At 41.7% G+C, this 17,826-nt stretch overlaps 1 protein-coding gene across 1 annotated transcript in view; it reads left to right on the forward strand.

The window, feature by feature from the left end:
* The window catches only part of PCSK2 (proprotein convertase subtilisin/kexin type 2), a 97,703-nt gene that overhangs the window by 70,998 nt on the left and 8,879 nt on the right, over window positions 1-17,826 (forward strand). Inside the window, exons 7-9 of the mRNA XM_068186335.1 lie at window positions 3,980-4,068; window positions 6,587-6,762; window positions 16,875-17,090. Of these exons, the coding sequence (XP_068042436.1) occupies window positions 3,980-4,068; window positions 6,587-6,762; window positions 16,875-17,090 (481 nt within the window). The remainder of the gene's footprint in view (window positions 1-3,979; window positions 4,069-6,586; window positions 6,763-16,874; window positions 17,091-17,826) is intronic.

Here is a 17,826-nt window from a genome sequence, read left to right on the forward strand (position 1 = left end):
TTGAGATTTCTTTTGCAAAACAGGGAATTTTCTGTCTTGCAAGGTAAATCATGGGAGCAACACATTCAGTGGAGCATCCCTTTCCTGCCTTCACAGTATAAGGGAGGCTTTAATGCAAGATTCTTAGTTTTCTGCAGGTTAAGATGCAAACCAGTACGCCATATCCAGCTGTCCAGGAGTAGCTGTGACTGTTTTTCTCTGTGTATTTCTTTGCTATTCTATTAATTGAGCTGACATATTCCTCTATAAGCTCTTGCCATGGTTTCTGACTCCTGAATTAGCGTTACTGGTAGGTAACAGCTGTCTGCCTCTGACAGTCTGTCTGTCTCTACGTGTAGCTACACAGGTGCATCTGGATAGGGCCTGATTACATGGAAGATCTATTGAGAGAAACCTGAAATAAAGGCTCTGTTTTGCACAGCCACTGATGCATCTCCCATGGAATTTTATGCATGCAGAAGGATCAGACTCGAAATAGGATAGCATAATATTCCTTCTTCCATAAAGAATACGTTTCTATGTGAGCAATTCAAGTGATCTGTGGAACAAGAAGCAGACGACTGATCACCAAGGGGCTTTTGTGAGCTGCCAGCTGCATGTGGAATGTGTTCATTAGATTTTAAGAATAAATAGGAGAGGTTTTTGCATGGAGTATTTCATTAATCACAGCTGCTCTGCTTGTAAGCACAAATTCCCCTTCCACTTGGGGCTTTGTAAGATTGCTGGAATCACTTTGGCCTTTCCATCTAACAGCCACTGGCCTATGAAACCATGCAGGGTGGTTTTTGGAAGGGAAGGGTGGTGCCTCAGGCAGGAAATTGCTTTCAGGAAGTTCAGCTGCTGCTGTGGGTGGAGGCCCATAGATGGCTTGGCAGCCAAGGGGTTTATTCTCTTGTTTGCTCTACTCACTGTTTGACTGTGTTCAGATCCACAGCTTGGGGACCCAGCAGGAGAGTGTACACTTGGTTCAACGTGGAACAGAGCTGTGTTTGAGCCTGAGGAGCAGTGGGAGCAGTGAAGGAACTTGAATCAAGCCCTGTTCCCAAAATGAGAGGCAGCCCCACAGAACTCAGTGTTTTTTAAGAACCACTTTGGGAACTGACTGATCTTGAACACCCTCTCCTTCTGAGCCACATTCAGTACGTTGGCATGTACCACATTCTGCAGTGAAGAGGTAGCCATAGGAATCAGTGATTGCTTGGCTTCATACTACCCTCTGATTTCATGTTGTGAGCATGCAGAAGGCACAGCTCGGGCTCTCCACCTCAGAGCAATGAGATTACGAATTTCTACCCTGATCTAAATAACCAGTAATTATCTCCACTCCCATGGCCTTTGAATTCTGTATACTCTCTCACTCAACTAACGAGTTAGCAGGGAAAAATTTATTTGCTCTTTTGGAAACCTATATTCTTCAGATGTAAGAATCTTTTGCTAACTGTGGATCCAAACCAAAGTAGGAGAATGCTTTCCCTTCTGTGAACACTCAAATGCTTAGAGGCTGACGATATCATGTGAGTAAAAAGGGGATTGCATTTGCCCCACAAAGTGCCCATCTGAGCTGTGCATGTTTAATTGCTGCCCAGTGCAAGCAGCTGAACTGGTCAAGAAAGGCAAATGGTCCCAGCTATTGAGACTGCAGCTCTGCATAGCCCTCCCCTGCAAACAGCTGAAGACAGGATGGATGAGTCCTGTGCTTTGCTGTCTGCAGAAGCATTTCAAAGCAGATGAAAATGAGCCTCAATAAAAATCTGTGCCACCTCTGACACTTTCAAAAATACGTCAGTAGGGAGGTACACACAGGACCATTGGCAATGGATTTTAAAACAGAATTGTTTTCAAAGACAAAGCGGAGTGAAATTTTCGTAGCTAGTGCAGTGTTGCTTTTCTTTTAGAAGAAAAGAATTTTCTTTTCTCAAAGGAAAAGCAAACAGTATAGGTATTTTTTTTAAATACAGTATGCAAAACCATTTTTCAACCAGATTCACTTCTCCCCCTTACTTTTTTTATGCATGTTCACATAAAATGTGTTCACTTACATAAAGTTTACGTAAGACTTGCTCTACTTGCTAATATATGGTTTAACTTTGAAGTAGCTTGTTCACAGATGAAAATATTTTTGTGTTCTATCCTCTTACTTTAAATATTGAAATAGGGAAGAGGCCAACACTATAGAGAAAGGCTGTGATTTGTTCTTCTGACATGAGTCACTTCATAGAAACCACAAAGGGTTTATCAATGATACATGAACAGCAAATAGGGCTGAGTTGGAAAAGTCTGCTTTTTGCCATTAATAATTCAACCAAATGCATTTCCATTAAATCATAAGTGATTTTTTTTTCTCTCTAGTCAGCAGCACAGTATTGAAACTCTGAGCTGCTGGAATAGGCTTGTTTACAGTCTCCATTGTGTGGGCCACTGCTCTGGAGAGGCCAGGACAGGAAGGGGACCTTCTGGAAAAACTTTTTTGTCAGGAAGGTCCTAATACAGTTTTTCTCACTGTAATCTGGCAGCATCAGTGATATTTTGCACCTCAGCATTAGTGAAGCAAATTTTCAACAAAGCCATTTATTCTTCTCTGTGCCTTGTAGTGGGCCCATAGGTGACTGTTATGTTTCTGTCACACTTCCTTGAGCAAGAACATGAGGGAAAGTCTTGTTGTTTGATTGTTGATAGCAATTTCTGTAGCAGCTGAATAAGAAATCTGTATTGCTGTCTTCTCTGCCCGCTTTGTAAAAGGAAGCAGATGAGATTTTTTATCATCTTTCTTTATGGAACTGCCTCTAAAAATATATTCTCCCAAGTAGAGCAGGAAAAAGTATGTCTTACTTCTTACCTTTTTATTAATGTTACACTTACCTTTGCCAGGCACCCCTAAAGGGGAAGAGAATGAAAAAAGGTGATTAAACCAGTTTTGCTGCCTCACAGGATGGTCCATCTGATACTCAGTAAAAGCTTTAAAATACAGCATTTTGAATTGTATGAATCCTTAGCATGCTGTAGGATCAGGGCCAGTTTCAATGCTCAGAGTGGATTGATGTGAGCAGTAGGAGGGAGTCAAATATTCAACATCTTAGACTAAAAACAACTCTGACAGCAGCACAGGTTTCAGTAGTTTCTCTGCTGCTATGCTATTTTTTAAAAACTAGGTTATGTTCTGTATTTGTCTTCTCTTGAGTTTAATTTCTAGGATGAATTAGGAGAAAGGAAAACGCAATCTCCCTTCCTGCAGGAGCCACTGCCAGTGGTGCCAGTAACTGCCAGTACAGCTAAAGAGTCTCTGTTAAGAGCTGTAAAGCACTTCACAGACACCAGGTATTATTGAAATACCACGTGGCAGCCCACACCTGGACCCCTGTATCAGAGCGGCAGGTCCCACAGCTTTGGGCCTGGCCAGCCATATGCTGCTGTGCTGCTGAGGAGTGCAGTGACCATTGTGGCTCCCTTCTGCTGCTCCAGCTTGGTATTGCACTCACCTCTTCCCGGAGCATTTCTTCTGTGGGCAGGGATATGCTCTTTGTACGTGTTCAGACAGCAAAAAGGCAGCCAGGCTTTGTTCCATAAGGTTCAAAGTAATGGGTGTCACGCTGTCAAGACACAAAAATAAAGGAATTAATGTTGATCTTGTATTTACGCTGTTCTGTCTGGGGCTGTTTCTGCTAAGAGTTGTTAATGAGGCAGAACTGGCTCACAAGCTAAAACGAAAAGGCCTGAATAACTTTACAGTTAAATGCAGTGGGGATACATGTTAACCTCAGACCAAGCATCACTTATCCTGCAGAGGGGAAACTGGATATTGCCTGCTTCAGCAAGGAATGAACTTATGCCACTATTCAAGTACTCAACAGTTTTCCATGGAATGGTTTTCCTCTGCAGCACTTGGAGCTGACTGAGGCAAAACAAGCTCACAGTGATCCAGCTTAGCTCAGCACGTGCATTAGCTGGGGTTCATCTGGTCTCTCTGCCTTCCTTTTCACAGCCACGGGACAAGGTGTGCAGGAGAGGTGTCTGCTGCTGCCAACAACAACATCTGCGGCGTGGGAGTCGCGTACAACTCCAAAGTGGCAGGTATGGTAGCAATCCAAGGTGTAAGTAGCTCACTGTGCTTCAGGCAGAGCTCCTCCTGCAGAGATAGAGGGTTTTGCCCAGGACAGGGCTGCAGATTGGTGTCAGACCATATATTTATTACTTTTCATGGTAGCTGGAGAGAGGAATTTCTCCATGGCTTTGCCTTCTCAATCAAGGGCCTTATAAATAAAGGCTCTTCAAGAACAGTGCAAAAGAGCAGCTGTGCTCCACCGTATACCAGCTCCTGTTTGGTATGCTGTTTTTCAGTGCTTCTTCCCTGCATAGCTATAGAATTGTTTGCGGCAAGTCTGATTTTGCAGGAGGCAAAGTATAAATTCCTGCTGCACTTAAAAACCATTTGAAAAGGCAAATCTCATGCTGCTCTTACTCTTTAGGCTCTCACAGGGCAGGACCTGCAGTGCTGTATATCTCTGTGGTTGTAGGTTTCCTCTGTTTTAACAGTGATGCAGAGTTATAGGAGCAGATGCAGAGAATGAAACAGGTGGTACCTAGCAGCCAACATCCACACCTTGGGTGTGTTGGGTATTTTTACTTCTAACGAGCTCTTCTCTGCACATATATACTGACTACAGTGCTTGGAGTGAGTTAGGCTCTCCACACCATGTGTCAGTTTAGTTGAATCTGAAGGAATCCAGTTTTCCCACTCTTAAGACAGTTCCATGATGAGAACTGAGGCACAGCAGGCAGACATAGATGCTTATGAATTTCACTTTACTTTCCCTGTTCCACACCAGAACATCAGCATGCATGTACCCATTGCTTCTTGGAGATGGTCCACAGTGTGTGTTCATGGACAGCTCTGCTCTGCTTGGCCAGCCCCTGTTTCACTGTAGTGTCAGCAGAATGTGAGGAAGGCCACATTTCACCTGTCACCTACATGACTGAAAGCTGGATCTCCACCAGAGAAGGGCACAGAGGAATGTTTGCCAAGCTCTTACCCAAGAAATATCAGTGAGAGTTAAGTAACTGGCTGGGCAGGTCTAATAAATGTCTCCTTTCTTCAGCAAGGGTAACATCTCCATCAGGGATGTGACATTCCACAAAATTTGCATTCTTTCGAGTTACTCTTCAAGGAATCTGAATTGAGGCATGGGATTTTGTCTGGACCATGTCCACATTATACCTATAACTCTGTAACTTCAAGCTGGTTGCTTAAAAATCAAGAGGTGTGACAATATTTCTGGTGACCAACAGCCTACAAATAATCTTCTGTGTTTGTCCGCTTTGTAGTAAAATCCCCTCAAGATTTTGGGGAATCTCCTCAGCCTTCCCTGCCTGAGGACAATGTGCACTGTGTGGTCCATGGCACTGGAAGTCCATGAAAGTTGAGGGTCTGCTGCTGTCATGGTTTGGAGTCCATGTTTGCAGAATGAATGGGGAGTTGATTGCAGATCTGCATTTTATAAGAATGGGAAGCAATTTCTCACCCACTGAATCTGACTTCATCATTTCTAGCTCGAGTTAGCCCATCAAGAACATCCAGCTTTGGTCTGATTTCTATTTGAAATTTATACCACCTTTTTTCCAGCCTTATATTTGACACATTGGTTTTCTGGCTTCTAAATCAGGATCCTTATTGCCCCTCACACTGTTTGGCACTGATTTCTGCCCAATCTGTGTCCTAAACCATTGGGAAAAGCTGAACTTCCACTCAGGGATACAAATTAAGCTTGGAATGAATCCCTGGTTACTCAGGTCTCATCCAGAGGCCAAGTGACAGGTTGGCTGACAGTGAAATTGTCCTGTGTGTGAGGCACGATGGATGTTAGGGCTTGCACTGCTGTCTGTTGCACTCTGGCTTGCTTAGAGTCAACACTCTGAGGTTTTATGAAGCTGACGTGTCCTAAGATTGTATCATTTAAACTCTTTAACTTCTTCTGCAGCATGGGTTAAAGGAAGTGGGTTTTAGTTTGTTTTTTTCCTCTACATGCTGGCCGTATTTTGCTATTCCATCTGCATGTTGACAGAATGATATTTTTCCAGGAAAATTGCTGTGTAGCATGTTTCCCTTCTCTGATTAAATTCTGGAGATGCACCAAAATAAATGGAAAAATTACTTGAAAAACTAATGACATGTGAACACAAAACTGAATATAAGTTAGATGAGGGAGGGGGCCTTGCTTGTTTTTGCTAGCTTACAAACTCTTATTTTAAATGCCATTGATATTATTTAAGCACTGAATTTCTGAAACTGCTGAATTCTATTATTTTTAAAGTGTTCTCAAAGAGTAGATGGAAAATACGGTGTAATTAGAAAGCTAACAGTAAAATTCTTTGTCTTTCTGGGCCATGCTGCCTTGGTGGCTGGGTTTTTAATACTGGCATCCTGTTGGGTAAGCACACCCCAGTGACATGGGAATGTCAAGTGCAGAATTACTGAATGGGTAAAACTGCCAGTGACTTAAAATACCTGTAACTGGGGGCCTTCTGCAGGTGCTGAGATTACATTTTGTGCTGGGTAATGCATATTTCATGCTTATGTTGATTAAAACTACAGGTATTCGCATGCTCGACCAGCCGTTCATGACAGACATTATTGAGGCTTCCTCCATCAGTCACATGCCTCAAGTCATAGATATATATAGTGCCAGCTGGGGACCAACTGATAATGGGAAGACTGTGGATGGACCTAGAGAGTTAACACTGCAAGCAATGGCAGATGGTGTGAATAAGGTAATAGTTTCAATAATCTGGGTTCTGGGGCAGAATGGTGTGTACATGCTTGTGCTGAAACCAGTGACTTGGGAACACAATGCATTTGCACAAATTATCAAACCTTCACCCTATTTCAAGGTTCCTTTGATGCTCACTCTGCAATATTTTGGTATTGATTTTATAGTATAGTCTCAGCATACTGTGTTTCTCTGTAGTCAGCTTACAGATGCTTTTCATAGGCCATTGCAGTCAAAGTGGAAGAGCCTGAACCTGTAAATATTCCCCAGGTTGAAACATGCCAGCTGAGCTACTGACACTGTGTTTTCTGTTTTGGTGTGTTACCAATTTAATTATTGTTTTGGATTTGGAGTTTCTCTTGGGTCACTCATGTATGGTCATTATTATAGCTGTAATTGAACAGCAGTGCTTCAGATGTCCCTGGACTAATATCATGCAGGAGCCTTCTTGTTTATTCCCACATTCCCAGCTCCTTCTAGGAGCAGTCTGTGGTCTTTGTAAAAGACTCAATATCATCCTGTAGTCTGTTTAACCTGTACACTATAAGATGGTTGGGGGAAATGTGTGTGCCAAAACTCAAAAATAAAATAAATTAGCCCAAACAAACCAACCTTGCATGGCTTTGTCTCCACCTCTTTAGTGTCATGCAGCCAAGACAACCATGGCTGCCCCCTGGTGCTGTAGGGAATGAGCCTCCTCCCCTTGGCTGAATATAGATGGGTTTCTGTATTGACAAGATCTGAAATTACCCAGAACATCTGGGATGGTTTTCTGTGGGAGCTCCACAATTACTTTTGCATCCAAATTATTTCTTCCTTTTACTTGTGCCAGATTCTCCCACTCTTCATCACCAGCTCACTGTAAGCAGCACATTCAGTTTACCATGTTTTGTGACATGATAATTAAATCTACCACTGTGACAAGTAGTGAAGCATCTAAAGCTTTCTCAAATGCTGAGCCTCAGATGTTTTGCCTGTAACAGAGGGATTATAGTCATCTTCATGCTTCCACCCATAAAATTGGCAATGTACTGCAATAACACTAGAAGACTTGTCAAAAATTCCTTCTGAGTCTGCTCAGTTTTGTAGTATAAACTGTACAAACCTCTGATGAGTTCAGAGTCCCGCTGAAGTCACCTTGCACAGGGTGTGATCTTGTGCAATCTTGTGATTTTCATTTATCTAGTGTTTCCATAAAGATCCCCTTAGACACTTTGGTCTTGAGGAGAATCTTTCTTAGGTGTGTGACAGTTCTAGCAGCACCTTGTCGTGTTATCGTTGCCTCATATCTCTTCCACTAATGTTGGTTGTAGCAGATATAAACTTTGAACACAGAAAAGTTTCCATGTAATTTCTGTATTGTCCTTGTCCAACGGAGAACTTATGTAAAAGTAGCAAAAAAGGTGGAAGAATGAAAACTGAACTAGAGTTATTTTACCCTTCAAGAGAAGCAGATTTTAAATCATAATCATGGGGATTTTTTGTAATTTGGTATGTAAAATACCTTTGAGTTAACTTGCTGTGATATTGCCCTATGCTTTAATTTGTGCGGTTACACTGGAATTAACCTTCTCTTTGAATGTTAAATATCAGAGTAGAGATTTTTCTTTTCTGTTTTGTTGCTTGGTTGGTAATATGCCCGTACTCAGAGCATTGGCCATATTACCTTTTTAATACCATGCCTCCAGGAATGTTTCTGATTCTCTTCAAGAAATAATTTGCAGTATTAAGATCAGAATGAGCCCTGAGATCACTCGAGTTGAATACTCAGGAAGGAGAGAGCACAGTGACAGTGAGCTGTGCTCTGGCAAGGATTGCTCTCATCAGGAGACATGTCTCTCTTATCAGGAGACATAAAATTAAGGGGAGAGCCTGCATTGGTAAATCAGTTCTGTCCGCCATTGCAGAATTAGGAGGAACTATACTGGATTCTTCCTAAAAAAACAATATTGTTGTCCAGGGGCAATTACACTTAACCTTGTAGTGGCAGTATCCCAGCTATCTCCTGGCAGTATGTGCACAGAAGATGGGACAGTTCTGCCCCAAATAACTCTCTTTGTGTTGTGACCATAGCTTTATCTACCCTTCTTTTGCTCATTACATTTCCTAATAGAACAGGGTTTTTGGGTATAGTTTGTTCTGATCTGGTTTTTTTGGAGAGCCAGATTTTCTAGAGATATTTCAAGCTGTAAGTTGGATGCTGGGTATTCTCCATGGTGCTCTGAAAAACCCACTACAGAGTTGGCTGCATGTAAAGGAAGACTAAAAAACTTTTGATATAATGCCCTTTTACCTAGCTTAGGTTTATAATATATGCATCACATTCTCTATTGACTGTGAAAATGTAAATCTAGTTTATTTTATTTTCCAGTGTAACCCTCCTGTCTTATTAAAAAGTATCTTTTGTAAACTGAGAGACAAAAAAAAAAAAAAAACAGGAATTCTTTTTATCAGCCTAGAGCTGATTCTCACCAGAGTTATGGTTCATGAATTAATGATGAAGCTGAAATATTGGCAGGGAGGAAGAAACATGATGAGAATAAAAATGTGTTCTTAAACTAAAAGCAATACTTCCAAATGTCCTAGAAGGCAATATAAGAGCTCTTGCATGGAGCAAGATTAATATCCTTGCTTCTAATGCAATAAAATAAAAATCAGTAAGTAGGAGTGATACAGAATTCTTACGCAGAATATGCATTTAATTGAGTTGACAAACACAGGTAATGTTTGCCTTGCTGCCACCACACTTGGGAGCCCAGCTCAAAGAGGACACTGCCAAGTGCTTCATCCTTCCCACAATCTCCATTCCACTGTCATGTCCTTTAGAATTTCTCCTTCCAGAGCTACTGAGATGTTGGGGTAACTAGTCACCTGATAATGACAATATGATAAAAACTGCAGAAACTGTGAAACTTCACGTTTATATGTCTATTTTTATGTCTTGAAGCTATAAGAAGGTGGACTAAGGCCAACATGTCTTCTATTTCGGATACATATTCTTCTAGCTGAAGATGTCCCTGCTCATTGCAGAGTGGACTTGGACCAGATGGCCTTTAAAAGGTCCTTTCCAACCCAAACTATTCTCTGATTCTCTTTTCCTACCTTTCCTCTTCCATTATCCATTCTTGGCATGTGTTAAACTCACTCTTGCCTTTGCCTTAATCAAACCTTCATTTTGGTGTGCTGTTCTCTTGGAAGGTAAACAGCACAAATAAAGGCAGCACTGAGTAGCATAGTTAAGGACAACACAATCTGCCATCACACTGGCAACTCTTTTATGGGCTCTCTTCCTGACAGTAGATCTAAGGCTGGGCACAAGATGGATGGTGTGTGCGTGAGCCCATGTAATCAGGTTATTGGGAAAGGTACTCAAGCTGCTTTTTGTTACTAAGACACAATCCCACTCATTATTTTAATGTGATCTGGCTTCAATGTGGTGTCTCACGGCTTTAGTTCAGGGACAGTGGTCAGCAGTGTGACTGGGTCACTGAGTAGTGGCGGTTGCACTGCAAGGATAAATGAGCTCACAGTTGAATTAGCAAGAATTTAGGAATAGGAATTGAAAAGAGTTTCATACAAAGGTCCACAAGTATTTGGCAATTACCAGCACTGACCTGACACAGGTGAACACTCTTACCTAATGCAACTTTCAGCTGCTAGAAAATACTTATTTGGGATGTAACTGGAAAAGACTTTTAAAAACTTCTAGTTTTTAAAGATTGGGCTGAAAGTTGTGTGTATACAGTACTTGCCTAATGAGGGGGCCTTGCATTCATTGTATGCTTAGTATGACTGGACAAAGCAATGCTGTGTGATTTACATATCCCTTGTCTGAGCTGTGCTTACCCAATTTGGGGGCTAGAAGGCTTGGAGAGGGAGGTAGGGATGATAGATGGAAATCCTGTGACAACACATCTCTATTAAATAGAGACTTTCTGTTCTCTAGTATCTTGCATCCAGAATTGTATCAGCCGTCATCTTAAACAGGAAAAGGCAACTTAGGTCAAGATCTAATTCCACTTATATTTTGTGGTACATCCTGTTTTTAGTGTAGTGTCCAGTAAGCATTTCTTATTTGCCATTTCGTGAGTCCAGTTCTTTCCAGTTTCAGTTATTGGAATTTAAGGCAACAAAACGAAGTCATCAAAAAAATTGGTCTCTTATCTATTGCATGTTTATGATGTAGGCTTTTACATTAGGAGGTTGTGAGTGGTTGCTCATGGACTGAATTAATTTCTTGAGACTTCACCTTCTCAGCCAGAATATATAAGACATGAGCCATTCGTGTTTGTGCTGGGGAAAACATTATTGCTTCTCTAATGTCATTCTACCTAAGAAAACAATGCCCAAGTACAAATTACCAGGGGAGCAGTATTAAGAATTCATAGTCACATCATGGCTTTGTAATTGGGCTCACCAATGAAAGAAGAAAGGACAATGTAAAAAAACAAAAGGAAATATTTCTCATTTGCCTCTCTCCAAGTGCACAGAAATTGTGTTATTGTTCTTTGAAAATATCATGTTAATGAAGTATATACAGTTAGATGCCTCTAACATAATTTTATTGTCCAACAGCTAAGAGAGGACAGAAAAATTTATTATATGGCAACTATCTGATTACTCAGTTTTTGAGCAAGCCCAGCAAGCTTCTTTTTAACTTTGGAGCCCCTTATTTTCGTATTGTCATTGTGTCTGAAATATGCATTATAATTCCATGCCTTGTCTTATTCATCTGAGATAAAATCAAACCTTATTAAAACCCCACACATGTTATATCTGCTTGGAATTCTGAACCCTGGTCATCTGACAGGGATGTTTTCTAAGGAGGCAAGACAATAATGTAGCCTGAAAACGCTGATTTTGTTGTCTCACTCTGCCCCCAGGAGTGTTTTTTGCCTAATTTCTGTGCCACAGCTCAGCAGATACATGGTTTAGCTTCCTGTGGAATTGTTGTATTATCACTTGTGGAACACAGCCCAGCATCCAGTAAAAAAAAAAAAAAAAAAGGCTAATTAAAAGGTTTTGTCTTAGCATTTTCCAAGTTTCCTCCTCATTGCCCTGCTAGACTGAACCCTCACTGAAACCTAATGCTGCCTCTCTTCACCAAAAGTATAATTTTACATACTTTTCTCTTGGCTAAGAGAAGCCCATTCAATTTCAACAGCAATTTAGATGTATAAAAATGGCTCAAGCATTATATTTTTAGCCAAAGGAGGTATTAACAATTTTGAAATTAATTGTGGGTTGATGTATATGAGTTCAGTACTTTTCTGTGACCAATTCTAGAATAAGTTACAGAAAACCTTTCATTAGGGTTTATGAATTATATGCCTTAGGTTTTTTGAGTCTCGTATGCAGCGGTCTTGGAGTTTAGTGGTTATTACTTGACCCAAATAGTTTCAGAAATCTGCTAGGACAAACTAGACAGACAGTTATTAAAGACAGCAAAATGTGAAAGGGACACAAAAAGGAGAAGCATGTTGGAAGTGTGGTTCCAAGTGACAGTTGTCCTCTGCACAGTAGCCAAGTGTTGAACTGAGTTCTTGCTCCTGCCAAAACAGCCTTGCCTCTTCCACTGTTGAATACCAGAAGGTTAGGCCAGCAGGGAAGGGACAGGGCCTTCATCAGTGGTGAATTTGAGAGGATAACCCTGTTGCTGTTTCTTCTGAGCTGAACTGCATGGCTTGTGACTGTGCTGGGCTTTTCCAGGGTTACAGTTCAGCATCTCCATACTTTCAAAAGGACCTGGATATGGGAGAAGTGCAAAGGCATTCAGCTTAAACAGGGTAGCTGTGCCCCTGAACCTCTGTGGTGGCAAACTTTGGCAATCCAAATATGTTTTCTGCTGAAACTTTCTCTGAGGTATCTCTGAGGTTAAATCAAGATTGCTTGGCTGGCTGTCAGAAATGTGTTTCTGCATAGATTTTGCTTTAGGTTTTTAACAGTGCCCAAGTCATCAGTATAGGATAGGAGCAAAGGGATCCAAGAAGTCACAGGCTACCAGATTGCTCTAGGCAAATCATCCTGACAGCTGGAGGAACCAGGGGAGTGAGGGATGTCAGGGATGCAGGAACATGCAGGCAGGCTCCAGAAAACCCTGGCGGTACAAAAAATGGGCAGCAGTTCAGGGATGCCAAGGACTCACTGCCACCAGCTGGCTTGTACTACATAGCCACCTGTGCAGTAGGTGGCTATGCAGCAACCAAACAATCAAAGCTTCAGGAAACACTGGCTCAGCAGGCATAATGAATGAAGAAAACAACAAGGGGTAAAAACATAGTTTAAGATATGCCAGAAGTTACATAAAGTGAGAAAGGGTGAATTCTTCTGCCAGCTCACTTTTGCAAGGTAGTTCACAAAAGATATTTCTTTGGGATTATGCACCTGTGGAAGATGAGAAAAAGGGGTAAGAATATTTCTCAGGGATTTTTTTCCTCATAGTGCAGTATCCCACTAAGGACACTGGAAATAGAAAACCTGCTCTTTTCTTAAAGAGAGCTTCACAGGAACTGTCTGTGAATTACTAAACATATAGCCTTGCCCAAAATCTAATTCTGGTTCTACCTGAATTGAGAACTGGGCCTCTCTTGGGCTGGTATTAAATGGTCCATTTTCAACTCTAAGTGAGATATATCTTCAGATGGCTCAGAAGGGCTAGTGCCAGGCCATGCATCACTTTTGGAGGAAATGAGCAGGTTTCTACAGTATTTTGGAGCAAAGATACTCTTTAAAATGTGTCTTAAAGCCTTGCTGGTGTAGTGTTCTTCCTGACTCTTCCTTCAGGCTCCCTCTGGTGGTTACAGTGTATGATACTACTGACTTCTTCAGTCCCGTTTTTAGTCCACTTGTACAGCAGCTTGAGTCACACTAGTAATGTTTTTTTAGGTTCACATAAGGTTGAGATGCAAATAGGAGCTTTCAGTTCACTTTAAATATGATGTTTAGTTAATGCAACTGGAATTTTTTTTTTCTGGCTTATCATAGTGCTTTGAGTAGGAAGGGAACTTAAAAGCCATTTAATTCTTGACCCCTGCCGTGCCATGAGCAGAGATGCCACCCACTAGATCAGGACTAGATCAGTTTTATTACTACTACTATCCAGAGAATTGAAAATTCACTTCTCCTGAAGCCATATATTTCTACCTGGTGAAGGACACGATGCCTGAGAACAGCCACCAAATAGTTTGCCTGTGCAGGCAGTCCCACTGTGGGGTCTGACTGTGGGACATGTGAGCAACAAGTCCTAAGCATCATTACAAAAAATGCAGTTTGGCTGCTGTCAGTTTATTCCAGCAGTGTTTGCTCGTCTTTCCAGTCCTGGCTAGGAAGGAAAGGCAATTGAAATTAGAGTATTAAGAGATGAGTTGTAGGTTTTAACACTAAGACCCACTTAGGGATGTCACTCCTGTGAAAGTGATATCCTGAGGCCATTCTCAAGTTACAATAATTGCATGCATAAAATCCATCCCAGAGTTTCAGTTCCTCCGTGAATTCCCCTTGCTTCACACCAACAATCTGTTATATGCATTTTCTGCCATTTTGCTACAAATCCCATCCATGGGGTAAAATGCTTGGCAGCATGGAACAGTCCTGCTGAGCAGGGCTAAGTTTTTTCTCTGTGCTGGCCACTGCAGAGGTTAACTTCCTGTTAGCACTTTAGTGAATTTCTCACGTGAAATTGAAGTGTTTCCTCTCCCTTTCAAATGACAAGAAAGGAGATTGTTTTAAGAACGGGTCCATATATGACAAGCATTCTATTCCTGCCACCAGCAGCCACCTGCTTTCTGTGTTGGACAGCCACCTGCTTTTTTGGGACTGAGGCTGTCCAAAGCAGGTGGAGGGTTGCAAAGTGGTGTGGTGGTGTATGTGGGCATGGTGGTGGCAAGATTGGGATGTAGCCTCTGAAGGCAGTCCAAAGACCAAGTTTGGGCCCTGTAAACTAATGACAGTCAGAAGCAAAAGGTGGGATATGGGAAAAGTCAAAGAGAAAACAGGCATGACTGGTCTTGTTCTACTGATTTTTATTTTTTAAATAAATTGCTAGCATGATTTTCTTCTTAAAAGTATATATTTTTGCAACAGTGTCCTCCTCCCTTAAAAGGCGAGTGATACCAGGCCGTTGTGGAAGTTCTTAGATGGATTTCAGTGAGCTTTTTCATAGTCATTATCTTTATTATGAAAATCTGGGTCCTGAGATGTTGCATATACCAGTGTCAGCAATCCTGCTGTGCAATTCAGTGGATTATAATGCAACTCACTAACATGCTTGAAATAATGAGGTTGCTCTGTTCAGTGGGGTGCAATGAAAAATAGAAGCTACTGCTGGGAACTCAGATTTGATTTAAAATCCTGACTGAAAAGGTTCCCTATTAAAATGCCACTGCAGGTTACTAAGTTTGTATATTCATGTACTTCCATTTCATGCTGGGCAATGAGAAAACCAGAAGAAAATTTTATTCTTTTGCTCAGTGCATCTAAACAGTGTGTTAAATTCCAGCCTTGCAGACTTCTGGTGCTCTTGGAAGTAAATGTTGGATTACTTGAACTAAGCATAGAGAGAAATGGTGGCTGTGCTGGAATCAGTTGGAGATCTGAGCTTTGAGTTCCATAGCGCTGATCTTTCCCTGAGAGTTGAAGTTCTCATGTCTGACTCTCTTTCAGGCAGCTCCTACCTCTTTCTGATTATGGAATTAGAAGGAGCTGAGTTGATCCCTTCCCACTACCTGCCTATCTGGAAGTTGGGGAGAGGGTATGGATTTCTTTTGTTTAATTAATGGCAAGCCTTTATAGTGGCCCTTCAGCTTCGGTCACTCCTGTCCATCTCAGCATAATTGCTGGGCCATTTTTCTTTAGATTATTTGTATGACCTCATAACTTTATTTTCTCCTTAGAAGTAGAAGCTGGTTTGTCAGAAAAACAGCTCTGAGCCAATCTTTGGAAAAAGAAATGTATTGAGAGAAAAAGGTGCTGGTAGAGCTTTTTAGCCATTGTCTGAACCTAACTGGCTCTTACAAACCCAGCCTGTGAGATGATCTATATCCCTTTTAAAAGAACACTTTCCCTTATGGCACTTAGACCATGACATAAATGTTCATGAATCCATAAAATGTCTTAGCATGTGTCACAGGAGCCTTCAGGGCATGAAGCAAAGCAGGTGATAAATGGAAGTGGTTTGTGTACACAAGGTTGCAGAACTGGCTTTGGCTGCCATTTACCTGGATTTAATAACCTGCATGGGTCTGTGTACCACAGCTGAAGCTTCATATATATTTTGTTGGTACCATATATCTCCTTTAATAATGTTCAGCTTTACAATTAGATGTTCAGTTGTTTTGGCAATTGATGGGGGCTATTTAAAGGACATGGACACCAATTAAGAATGGTCTTATTTTACTACTAATAGTAAGGCAACACAGAAGCAAAATAATACATTTAATAAAACAATAAGCTTACTATGCACTTGGCTTCAGCAACAAACAAAACAAGCAAGATAATGCACCTAATCAGTACTGTGTGTGAGAGAGAGAATAGTGATTGAGAAAGATACATCACCAATTGCCTAAATACTTGACCATCATCCAGAACCCACAGTCGCTGGGTCTGTTGCAGTGACAATTTGGAGAACTTTCCAGGGAACTGGGAGGTCCTAGAAGTGCGTTCACTCCTAAGTGAGGTCTCCAAAGTCGCTACAAACGGGGTGTTCCAGCTTTTGTAACACACTTCCCAGCCTAAGGGGACCAGGGTTTGGCCAGAGCCCAGGCCATGGTGGGGATAGGGGTTTCCTGCAAATAAACATCTGGTGATGTCAGTTGGGAAGGTTCCTTAAAATGATAAATTTATTAACATGTCTTGCAGATAGTTACACAAGGTCATGTGAAAGTTCCTAAAGCAGCCGGTTCCACGTTAAAGCAGCTTGGTCAGTCTGTATGCAAGGTTCTTTTGTTAAATGGCTAACTTAGACAGTATCTGTTACATGATTTTCAGGATTCATCTAAGCCAGCTTTGGGCCAGGCTCGGGCCTGTTGTTTGGGCCTGAGCACTTCAGAAGTCTAACGTTGCTGCTATGTCCTGTTTGCTGTTTAACTCCAGAGGGTCAATTTTCCCCTCTCACAGGGCCGGGGTGGAAAAGGCAGCATCTATGTCTGGGCCTCTGGAGATGGAGGCAGCTATGATGACTGTAACTGTGATGGTTATGCGTCGAGCATGTGGACAATCTCCATCAATTCTGCCATAAACGATGGACGGACAGCTCTGTATGATGAAAGCTGCTCTTCAACCTTAGCCTCCACATTTAGTAATGGGAGGAAGAGAAATCCAGAGGCTGGTGTGGTGAGTCCTGATACTCTTGTGCTGCTGTTGCTGTCTTTGTGCATGCTGTATGTCTATCTGCATGACCTATTGCAGCTCTGTGCACTTTGGAGCAGCAAATAGTTCATTGTTGAGATGAATATTTTCTCATTTGCAGTATGTGATGGTGCCAAAACTGTCAGCTGAGAAGGTGTGGGATTTTTACCGAGAACAGCAATGATCTTCTAGAGCTTCAAAGGAAAGTTGGTGCTTTCCTTTGACAGAAACCAGATTACAAAGTTCAGCTGCCCTCTTTCTGGAGGACAGGGTGACAAAAGGTCTCGGTAAAAATCTAAGTTAACATCTGAGATCATACTTACTTGTACTAGCAGACTTCTGCTGTACAAGCAGCACAGAGCAGAATGACATTTAGTCACTCACAGAGGACATATGGGGATTCAGATTACCAGAGCCTGCTGTTGCTGCAGGGCCATACCTACAGCTGGAAAAGAGGCAGGTTCTGTTCAATTTTATTTGGGATTCTCTTCCACTGTAGTGATCACTGCTCTTCAGCTCTTCAGCACCTTCAGACTAGCCATGACTTAGTTCTGTTTACAGAGTGGAAAATGCTGGTGTGCTGACTCAAGGTTAGTTTTTGCAAAAAAGCTCTTGTACATTTTCCAGGGCCCTGTCTCAAACCCTCCAGACACACTGTGCAATCCTAAATGCCCACATGCAGTAGCAGACAGAGCACTGGTTTCTGTCTTCAATCAGCTCT

The sequence above is a fragment of the Anomalospiza imberbis genome, chromosome 3 (assembly GCF_031753505.1).
Source record: "Anomalospiza imberbis isolate Cuckoo-Finch-1a 21T00152 chromosome 3, ASM3175350v1, whole genome shotgun sequence".
In the NCBI taxonomy this organism is placed as follows: domain Eukaryota; kingdom Metazoa; phylum Chordata; class Aves; order Passeriformes; family Viduidae; genus Anomalospiza; species Anomalospiza imberbis.